The sequence below is a fragment of the Monodelphis domestica genome, chromosome 3 (assembly GCF_027887165.1).
Source record: "Monodelphis domestica isolate mMonDom1 chromosome 3, mMonDom1.pri, whole genome shotgun sequence".
Lineage (NCBI taxonomy): Eukaryota > Metazoa > Chordata > Mammalia > Didelphimorphia > Didelphidae > Monodelphis > Monodelphis domestica.
In genome coordinates, this window is record NC_077229.1 from 174,890,005 (window position 1) to 174,902,129 (window position 12,125).

The 12,125-nt window shown below is 35.3% G+C and overlaps 1 protein-coding gene across 3 annotated transcripts in view; it reads right to left on the reverse strand.

The window, feature by feature from the left end:
* Positions 1 to 12,125, reverse strand: part of CPQ (carboxypeptidase Q) — a 703,529-nt gene that overhangs the window by 240,979 nt on the left and 450,425 nt on the right. For all 3 annotated transcript variants that reach the window (XM_001379746.4, XM_007488142.3, XM_007488143.3), the window contains one exon: positions 11,861 to 11,972. In XM_001379746.4, coding sequence (XP_001379783.2) covers positions 11,861 to 11,972 — 112 coding nt within the window. The remainder of the gene's footprint in view (positions 1 to 11,860; positions 11,973 to 12,125) is intronic.

Below are 12,125 nucleotides of genomic sequence, written 5' to 3' on the forward strand. Positions count from 1 at the left end.
GGATTCAAATCTGGCATTAGACACTTCCACAATGTGGGACCTTGAGCAAGTCACCTAATCCCCATTGCCTAGCTCTTACCATTCTGCTGCCTCAGAACCAATTCATGATATTGATTCTAAGATAGAAGGTAAGGGTTGAAATAAAAGAAAATGAAGATTTTTAATTCAAATTCATTCATTTTCAAAAGATCAAAATGGAGGGATGACTTCAGGGTCAAGTGGATCTCAGAATGCATTTCTCCTCATCAAACTTATATCAAACTGTTTGAAAACCTCAGTTTTTAGGCTCAATGACATGAATGCAGTAGATTTTGAATCAGCTCTGAAAGCCATCAAAGGAATAGGCAGGACATAACAGGGCGTCCAGGAGGAAGAAATGTACATCCTCCTTCTCTCTGCCTCATCGAGCTCCTTTCTTATGTTGCTCAAGCACCAAACCCTTCCTGAGCCCCCCCAGTGACTAGTGCCCTCCCAGATTACTCTGTATTTAACTACTTTGTTCACATTTGTATTTATTCTGTTTATATTTAGTTTGGAAATCCTTAGAGAGGTATTTGTTGTCTCCCCTAAAAACTTATGTTGAGTAAGGACCATTTTAACCCTTCACACTCGTATCCCCAGTGCCCGGCACCTAGTAGGCACTTAATTAAATGCTTGTTGATTGAGAAATTGATTGAAGAGCTCACTGGGAAAGGTATGACTCTGGCCCTGAATCTTTCAGCATCTTTAGAGGAAGGAAAAGGCTTCACCTTCAACAACTACATGGTTCAGAGAATCTAGCCAGAAATGTGGAGGCTGTAGTTCATAAACAGCAGCCCAGCTGGGATCTCCATCCTGACTAATGCTCATGGCTCAGGCTCCCTAGAGCCCAATTATGTCATGTCTTGCTATATCACCAAATCAGTCTGGCAGGAACCTTGTGTAGTCATCCAATTCTGCTCTTCTTGCTCTAATATTAAGAATATTTTTTAAAGGACCATAATGGGAATGGGTAAACACATTGTGGTACAGGAATATAATGGAATCTTATTTTGCAGCTAGAATACAGAAAAACATGGGAAGATTTACAGAAATATATACAAAGTAAACAAAAAATTACATATATATGTAAAATATATTTATACACAATGTATTTCTGTGTTGTTCAGTCATTTTCAGATGTGTTCAACTCTTTGTGACTCCTAACGTGTACATATATAGGTGTGTATATATACATAAATAAGTGCATGTTACATAAATACACACATGAGCAGCTAGATGATGCAGTGGATATGGCCTGCTAGGCCTGAAATCAGGAAGACCTGAGTTCAAATCAGGCATTGGACCCTTATTAGTCATGTGACCCTGGGCAAGTCACTTAACACTATTTGCCTCCGTTTCCTCATCTGTAAAATGAGCTGTAGAAGGAAATGGCAAGCCACTCTATTATCTTTGCATAGAAAAACCCCAAATGGAGTCACAAAGAGTTGGACATCACTAAAATCACTTTATAATGAAATATTTACGTGTAATGACTATAACAACAAAAATGGAAAGAACAGCCACTAAGCCATAAAAGCTGAATGCTGCCAAATTATATCAAAGTTTGGACTCAGAGAAGAATTATGAAAAGACACTCTTCATTTGCTCCTTTATAGAGGCTAGGGACCAAAGGAATAGAATATTGTTTATAATATCAGATTTTTCCAGTGTGTTAATTGGCTTTACTAAATTTTTATTTCTTTAAAAAAAATCTGTTATAATGGCTGATTTCTAAAAAGGGAAGGAAAAAATGCAGAGATAAACTTAGGTGATATAAAAACAAAATTTAGAAATAAAACCAGTTTTTTAACAGGGATGCAGAAGAATGGCTAAGCAAATTGTGGCACATGAAGGTGATAGTATATTATCGTGCCATAGAAATTATGGATATAAAGTATTTAGAGAAGCCTAAGAAGACTTCGATGAACTGATTTGGAGTACAATAAACAAAACAAAGACAACAATATATACAACATTATAAATGACCCAAGTAAAATAAATAGAAAAAAAGAAAGGAAAACCAAAACTGAACACTTTAATTATGACCAAGTTTTTCCCTGAAGACCTGATGAGGAAATGCGCCTCCTGCCTTTCCTTTTCTTTATATATTGTTATACTTGGTTCATACGTTGTGAGTTTTACTGTACTGCTTTTCTCACTGTTCTCTTTATTTTTTATTATTTTGTCATAAGGGATGGGCTTTTTGGAAAAGGGAAATTAAATCCATATAAAAACAAAAAGTAGTAATAAAATATTTTTTCTAAATGAAATTATTATTTTTTTAAATCCCCAAAGGAGGAGATCTCATCTCTTTCCCTTGTAGCCTAGGTCCTTGTTGTCAAGATAATCTTCCTGAAAACAGTATTGGTAAATGGCACAGTGATCTGGATCTTAAAGAACTAACAATTTTTTACTTCTAACTTAACTTAAATATCTTAAGTCAGCTGGCAGTTGTGTCCACTGAATCTTAATTTTGTGAATGAATACCCTGTCCCCATCTTTTAAATAATCTCTTTTCATACAGTCATAAAAGTTGGTCATCATCCTATAAGCTCCAGGGTCTTAGACTCAGTCTCCACATAAGAAGCACTTTTCTGGTTATAACTAAAATAAATACATAGATATACTCTATAGCTATAGATACATAGTAGTTATATATAAATATATGTTATAAACTAGTTGTATATAGACCTTTAAAGTATCTATATATAGATATTCACATACACATATAAATGGCTAAGAGAGTTTAGGGAGAAAAATGAGTTTGCTTTATCTAATCTAAAAGTTAAGCCACTTTCTGCATGGCTAATTTTAAATAAATCTTGGTTTTGGGCATTGCCATATTTGGAATGCAAATTTCTCAAGAATGGTTTCTGGTATTTTCTTTCTTTTCCTTTTTTTTTTGCAGACAGTGGAAATTTCTGTGCTGATACTACAATATGCAAAGATGTTAAGTGTGTTCATGAAAAGGAAAAAAAAAATTAAGTGAGTTCAAACCAGTCTTTAGTAAAGAATTCTGTAATTCCCAGCTGAGAAAATAGGCATTTACCCACAGGTCTTATGATAAACACAGAAGCTACATAATTTGCTACCAGAGGAAGTAAAATATTTTAACAAGAAATGAGCAACTCATCTCATAACCCTATGAAAAGAAGCCACAAAACAAAACAAAACAAAATATATTCCATATAACTACCATCTCACTTTTTGGAGTTAGAAGTGTCTTCTCTAAAAGGTGCAAAGTAACCAAAGAAATTTTTCTGTTAGCTTTGATATTTATGATTTAGGCAACAACAAAAGATAAATGTAGTCAATCACGTAACAAGTCCTTTTCAGTAAAAGCAAATATAAACTTCCAAACGTTATAAAGCAAGCAAGAAAAGGAATAAAAATAATACATCTAATGTTAACAGGGGGAAATGGGTGGTTAATTGGGGGGGGTGTTTTGGTTAAAACTTTTAATTCTGTTAAGTTTTGTGAGTTGATATCATTTCCCAGAAGATACTGAGAGAAGGGCAATGATTTTGCAAGAATGCTTTCCAGTGGCTAAAGTCTTTTCCCTAGTATACAGAATGGGAATAAATGCTAAGTATTAGAATATAGAGATTTCCTAAGATCATTAATCCACTCAAGTAAAATAAATCCTTTCCTCAACTCAGAACTTTGAACTGTGACTTTTGGAGTCACACAAAAATTTGGCACATTGAGTTTTCTGTTGGTTTCAAGTGTTATCAATGAGATGTACATTCACTAAAGTTCAGTTGCATGGAATAAGTAAGTTATTCTTTCAGTGCTTTTTGCATGTAGGCACTAACACACAATTTAGGAAATCCTGACTTCAAGTAATTGTAGAGCTGTCACATAGAAGAGAAAATACACTTAGCCCAGCCCAGTTCTAGAGTTCAGAACTCAGAGCCATACATGGAAATGTCAAAGATGCATATTTAGTTTTGATTTCAGTCACCTAAAAACTTCCTAGCTAGTAGAAATCCACAAATGTGGAATGGGCTGGCTTCATTGTTGGTGGGTTTCCTATCATTGATGGCCTTAAAGCAAAGGCTAGCCACTTATTGTGTGTATTAGATATGTTTAAGTATAATTGGATTGGATGACCAAGAAGTTCCCTTTTCAGCTCTGATGTTTTATGATTCTATTTTCTTTCTGTCTTCTGGCTACAGATGGCATTATTAAATGCTTCTACTAAGCCAATATTCATACAATCTCCATGCATAGAAAGATAGTTTCTCAAATACTAGTACCAAAAATAAAATAAATAAACTCAATCCCACAGTCAGTCAGATATACTTTTACATCCTGAATTGCTCCTTACATTTACGAACCTATCCTAGAGGCATGTCTGGGTAGAGGAGCTTCTTCCAGATCATTTTCCCCAGATAAGTTATCTTGCATTTACTTAGGTTGGTCTCAGGATAATAGTTCATTTTAGCACTTACCTTTGAAGTTCAGTGTCCAAATAAGGTACAATAGGAAGTTTTATTCAAGACTTCAGAATACCACTCCATCCTTTGTTCTCTAGAACTAGTCTCCTAAGACTATTCCACACTTGGTCTCTACTGCTAGACTAATATCCAAATATTGGTCCAGGAGCATGAAATGGAATTGCTCAAAGATACACCATGAAAACCATTCCCAAAGGCCATAAAACTGTGCATACTCTCAACCCAGAAATATCACTACTAGGTTTGTATTCCTTAAAAATAGGGGAAAAGAACCTACTTGTACAAAAATATTTATAACAGCTCTTTTTGTGGTGGCAAATAACTGGAAACTGAAGAGATGTCCATGAACTGGAGGATGGTAAAACAAGTTGTGCTATATGTTTGTAATCAAATATTATTGTGCCAATAAGAAATAACAAATGAGATGATTCCAAAAAAAATCTGGAAAGACTTATATGAAGTGATTCAAGGCAAAGTAAGAAGAACCAAGAGAACATTGTCCACTGGAACAACAATGGAGAATGATGATCAACTGTGAATGACTTTACTATTATCAACAAGGTAAGGGTACAGGACAACTCCAGAGACTTATGATAAAAAGGATATCCATCCCTAAAGAAGGAACAGACAGAGCCCAAATGCAAAATGAAATCTAATATTCTTCACTTTATTTCCTCCATATTTTTCTCTAGTATAAGCAATGTTGTTTTACAATATGATAAAGAAGAAATTACGTATTATATCATAATATATACAATGTATATTAATTACCTGCCTTCTTGGCGTGACAGGAGGGTTTGGAGGGAATGAGATAAGGTGGAATGCAAAATAACAGGAAAGGAATGTTAGAAATTATATCAAAATTTAACCTGGAAAAAAATTAAAATAAAAAAGGCATGCCAAGTAAGTGATTTCATTGACATACTACTTTAGGCCCTTATACTAATGGCTTGCCAGACTCTTCATATTTTCCATCCTTCCAATTCCAGCTTTGAATCTTTTATTGCAGTCAAGGATCAGTAACTACTCCTATGAAAGTATTCAGTATTGTTCCCATGAGGGCAAAGGAAGTCAGACCAGTCCTCTACTGAATTCATGCCCATTCGTGCCCAAGAGGAGGCTCTGTAGGGAACACACAAGGCTTTGTGTGTAAGAAAGGTCAACCCTTCACCTTCTTTCTAGCATAATGATATTTTTGTCTTCCCCTTTTCCCCTAGAAATAACAATATTTCTTACCTATTCCAAATTATGAGGACCCAGTTAATAATGATGGCTATTTTAACATGGAAGGTAGCATCTTTTTTTTTTTTTAATTTAGAACCCCAAACTCAGTGTTTTGGCTTTGGCAGAAATAACTTAGCTGGAAGACTTTAGGGATTGGAGGTGGTATGCTTGTGTTTTAAGTAATAAATTAGTATGTTGAAGCAAAACATCTTTAGCTATAGGATTTGTCCATTGGCACCAAGATATTCCTGGCAAGGATCCTAAAAATAAACAGAGCTTTAAATCCAACAAACTACAAACACACACACACACACAAAAGTACTTAGGAGAGCTGCATGAAAAATAACCTTTTGTTTACAGTTATTCGGGGATGAGTTTGTGCACTGATAAAGCACAAATAACTCTGGAGTTGGATTAGTTGGCTATTGTTCATATTTCTGGTTGCCCAGAGAGAAGGAATATGGGTGGGGAAAGGGGAGGAGAGATGGAAGGGGAATGTTAGAAAAACATTCCCAGTTTTAAAAAAATCCCAATAGTCCAAGACCATAGTTTATCAACACTTCATACAAACTGCACTAAGGACTTTTGACATGCATGGTATATGACATAGCATCCATGGAACAACTATAAAACAAAACAAAAAAAAATTAAAACCTCATTTTCCTGGAAAAAGGTTTTCCCAAAGGGTTTTTCAGATTTTACCAATTAAACATTCTTGGTTCCACATACTATTATATGTAATTATGAGCCCATTTCTTGCCCTCTAGTACCATATCTTGTTTCTGATTCTGCTGTATCAGTTCCTTCATTAGGGATTTTTGATTCTCAGCATGTTAGGGGCTCAGCTGTTGCTGTGAACACACACAGGAAAAGTGAGCTAAAGATAGAAATCCGTGACCATGATTCTGAAAAGAATAATAACAACAATAATAGAAAAACCCAGTGCAGATTTTTGGAGTGGGATAATTGATCATTTTGAAAGCCCTGGCTAGCCTTAAAGCAGACCTTTTAAGGAAAGCCACTGTTAATCCCCTGGGCTTGAAAGTAAAGTCTCGGAAACAACTTCCCTATAGATTTTTTTAAACATCAGTGTAACATGAAGTTAGTAGATGCTGAACAAATGTTTAACATGGACAAGAACTGAAATGAACTTATTTTACATGAAATGAATATGCCATGGTGGAAAGAAGAGCCAGTTTAATCTTAGGTTCAAATTTTGCCTCTGAGACATACTATAGGATATTGGGCATGCAACTTAATCTCTTAGTGACTGGACCATCGTCTAAGACTATGAGTTACACAAGAGCTGCCAGTGTGCATTGGCAGAGGGAGATGTCATACAAGGAATTCTCTACACTGATAAAATATGAACACAACTCCATATTACTTCAACACCACACAAATTTACTCACTTGCTCAGTCATCACATAATTTTTGTTCTCCTACTTGCAGGGAGATAAATAAAATGAGTATCTCGGTCACTTGGGCAGACTACTGAATGACTATAGTACTCAGATTCTTTATCTATAAAATAAAAGGATTATACTGGCTGGCTTCTAAATTCCTCCTCAACTTTTTTTTTTAAACCCTTTCCTTCTATCTTAAAATCAATACTGAATATTGGATCCAATGCAAAAGGGCTGTAAGGACTAGGCAATGGAGGTTAAGTGACTTGCCCAGGGTCACATAGCTAGGAAGAATCTGAGGTCAGATTTGAACCCAGGACCTCCCGTCTCTAGGCCTGGCTCTCAATCTACTGAGCCACCTATCCACTCTCTAACTCCTAATCTATGATGCTATGATCCTTTCATCAAGGGGCTTAGAACATGATGGGGGAATAAAAGAAAACTATCATTCATAGTAGGAGGTGGTAGGCATAAATAAATAAAATATACAAACAAATTCAGAGGAGGAAAAGGTCAATTATGCCTGAAGGGGTCATGGCAGTGGAGATGGTAATTGAGCATGGCTTTAAAAGGGGGCTAGGATTTCAACCGGCAGAAATGGGCTGTATAATAGATTTAAGGAAGGCAATAGCATAGAGGTAATAAAATGCTTGATATATTCAGGGAATTTTAAGAAGAATAGGCTACATAAAAGATCAGAGGGAGAAAGGCACCCAAAGGAGGTAGCTGTGGCCAGATTTCAGAAGGCATTGATTGCCAGGCTGAAATTGGAGTTTATTCAGTAGTCAGTGAGGAGACATGGAAAGATTTTGAGTAGGAAAAAGGAAATGATGGTACCAGAACTGTGTATTGGGTATTAGCCGTGCATTAATTTGCCATTAAAGTACAATATGAAGAGGAGGTAGAAGAGATTGAAGGCATAGAGACCATATAGGATAATGATGTTCTGATACTTCTTCTTTGATGACTTCATGGACTCATCAACAAAGGGAACCTCATGAGAGCCAGATCAGTGAGTGGGAGGTCCTAGGTTCAAATCTGACCTCTGAAAGTCCTTCCTAGCTATGTGACCCTGGGCAAGTCACTTAACTCCCATTGCCTAGCCCTTACTGCTCTTCTGCCTTGAAATCAATATAAAATATCGATTCTAAGACAGAAAGTAAGGGTTTAAAAATATATATATCTATATATGTATATATATCTATATATATCTATCTATATACACACTCTTGTCAATAATGCAATCACAACCCATTCATGCCTACCTTTCCTATGCAGTTACTGTCCTTTTTTATTCTGGAGGTCTGTCCTAGGGGACCACCCAATCTTCTATGGTCCTTCTTCTACAACATCTCTTGACAATGAACAGAAACCAATGGAGCCCATTGATTGTCCTTCAGTTATCTCGTATTCTCTCTAAATAACTGGCCTCTTTTTCATTCTAGTGATATATTTCTTTAATGATATATTTTATTTTGCTAAAACAATATGATCCCTCATTTGTAATTATTATAGCCAAATGTCCTCATTTTAAAAAGTCATATAGAATTCAGCCTTACTAGGACCTTTCCTACTTTTCGCTTTTGTTCATATTATCTAGTTATCTGTATTCCTACAATTAGAAGCATAAGTCCTTTCCCACACATACATATACTTGAACACACCACACCCCATCTTTCCAAAACACAGATATGTTGCATGTGGAATTTCTTCCCACTGTGGCTGTGTCCAAAAGCCTACACTTAAGAATGAAAGTAAATTTATGCAATGGAATAATTGATGAGACTATATGTCTGCCAAAACTAAAACTGACATTATGTCCTGAAGTCTCTTAAAAACAAAAACAGAGAAGAAAAAAAATTTGTTTCTACCTACTACATTTTATATTGCTTTATAGAATCTATCATTGGTGGAACTGAGAATTGGTTTAATTGTTCTAGAAAACAATTCTAAATTAAGCAAGGAAATAAATGTTCATACCCTTTGAGCCAGTAATTCCACTCTTGTATATACACTCCAGTGAGGTAAAAGGCAGCAACAACGTCCAAGATATACAAAAAGTATTTATGGGAGGTTTTTTTTTTAATAGAAGCAATAAAGAAAGATGGGGAAAAGTGGGTTCTCAACAAACGGTAAAGGCTGAGGCAGCTCAACAAACGGTAAGAGGCTGAGGAATGGTAGAAAGATTTCCATAGACTTGGAGTCAAACAACTAGAATTTGAGTCTAAACTCTAGAAAATGAGGTTTGGACTAAATTACTTCTAAGGGTCCTTACAACTCTATCTCTATGATGTAATCATATGAATATAAAAATATAGTATTAGATGATAAAAATGACTCATACGAAGAATTCCAAAAAATGAATGAGGTAGTTAAATAAGCAAAACCATAAGAAAAATATTCACAATAACTACAATGAAGTAAATGAACACTAAAGGAAAGTCCGATTCTGTATAACTGTAATAACCAATCTTAGTCCCAGAGAAGTAATAATAAAACATCCTTCCCTTCTAGATCTCACAAAAGAGACAGAAGGCTTGAGGGAATAGAACATTGTCAGATTTGGTTACTGAATAAGTTGTAAATGATTTTGTTTTTACCAAGGGACAGAGGTTTGATTTGGGGACAATGAGAGTGTCATATTATAATAAGAATAAGTTTTAGTAACATAATAATATAATAAGTTTGTCAATTTAGTATATAACCAATGCCATTTTGTTTTCAGTCTCCATTTGGGGATTGGGCTGTTCTGAGTAACTTATTTTTCTATAAGTGGCTTTTCAATAATAAAATAAGCACTTGTGTGTGTGTGTGTTATTAAACAACTGATAAACATATGTGGACTTTTTGATAAGACAGACCACCAACAAAAAAATATCAACAATTTTATCAGTAATTTATGTAGTAAACTACCAAACAAATTTTATGGTAAACCACTGAGGAACCTCCAAAGCAAGGAGCATAAAAGGGCAGCTAGGTAGTAGAGTGGATAAAGTGACCAGCCTGGAGTCAGGAAGACTCATTTCCTGAGTTCAAATCTGGTCTCAGACATTTACTAACTTTGTGACCTTGAGCAAGTCACTTATTCTTTTTTCGCCTCAGTTCATCATCTGAAAAATGAGCAGGAAGAAGAAATGGCAAACCACTCTAGTATCTTTGCCAAGAAAACCCCAAAGGGGTCATAAAACAACTCAACAACAATAATAAAAAGATTATTAAAAACACACTGGAGACCCCAGCCATCAGCCTATTTCTAGGTGGTAACTAGGACTTGCTCTTGTGTTTTCTAAATTTGATTCTAAAGCAAGTTCATGTTTGCTTGAGAATAATATTGACTGACTGACAGAAACTTGCCAGATCGCCTTCTATGAGAAAGACACACAATCTCTAGTTGGGTAGAAAAGGAACTTTATTGTGAGTATAATAGGAAAGAAGCTTACTTATCTTAAACTCAAATTGGTAGTTTCTTCCTAATTTGTTCTTAGGTGGTTGTGTGTTTTAATTGATAAAGTTTAATAAATAAAGTAAGAAATATAAGTCTAATTAATGTTTCTATCATATTAGTTGGCATATATAATAAATGAATTATACATGTAATAAATAAGTTATATTATACATTATACATATCCAGAAAAGAATAATGTAAAAAAAAAGCCAAACAAACCAGTATTTTCCATTTTAATGCAGCACTGGAAAGAATAATAGGTCTGGCACTATAGATCTTGGGTTCAAATCCTAGCCCTGCCTCAACTACCTATATTACCCTGGACAAGTCACTTAATCACTTTAGGCCTCAGTTTTCCTATCTACAGAATGAAGGAGTTGGACTAGTTGGATTCAAAGGTCTCTTCTAGCTCCAATTTTATGATCCTGTGATCTTCCCTCCAAAATAAGTAAACAATTAAAAAGCAGGCAGTCCCACAGCACTAAGATACACAGTAGCCTACTGATTCTAAGACCACAACCAATAAAAGTTAAATGTGTGACTCCTACTGGGGATGACTACAGCAGTATTTCTTTAATAGAGCAGAGGGTTCTCAACCCCAGGAGAACCAACCCTTCTGACCCTCACAAGAAACATCTCTGCCTTGTATTTGTAAAAGTACTCATTAAAATACAATTATGCAGTTCTTCTCTCATTCCTCCTCACTTCCAAGTCTAGACTTAGCTGATTGTGGGCATGTATTCCAATCTGTTATGCTAGATTTGGTGGAGTCACTCATGGACATCATCTTTAGCACTTGGGCTGATCTTTGAAGTCTGTAATTGCAAATGCTGCTTCTGTGCACAAGACTTGACTAAAAGAATTGAAGAATATAAAAGTGTCCCTGCAACTGATCAAGGAATAGAGGGGGTGAGGACAAGCCAGGAGTTGCTAGTTTTATTGGGTTAACAAATCCCATTATTTTCTTCACAAAGTCATAGTCTTTATAGTCCATCAGAGATATCAACAACTGACAATGCCTCAGATTGTTTTAGTTACAGTGGCATTCTCATTTTCCATAGTGATTAGTCTATTTAGTAATTTGGTGTCTGGAATACCGTTTAAGCAAGACTTCATTCTTAAAGACACTTGATTAGTTTTTTCTAGGAAACTGATCACAGACTTTCTGGAGGGTTTGCAAACACAAGAGAATAAATATTCAGCCACATGGCTTGTGCCTAGATCTAAAACACCAATAAATAGCAATAAAAACCGCACTGATCTTGAAATGTTTAAATTCAGTTAACAATTTTGTAAATATTTACCTAGATCTTTAATAAGAGACAGTGCTTCCCATGATATAAATGCTCCACTGCCATCATCAAGGGCTCCCTGCCCAACATCCCAGCTGTCCAAATGTCCACTGACCAGGACAACCTAGAAAATACAAATACAAAGACACTGATTTATTAAATGTGAAAATAAAAAACAGCAAAGATGGTACTCATTATCTGGGTTTTTTATTAACTCTATAAAATATGTCAAAAGAAAGCTTATGAAGTCATTAGGCACAAGAGAATCTACAAATCC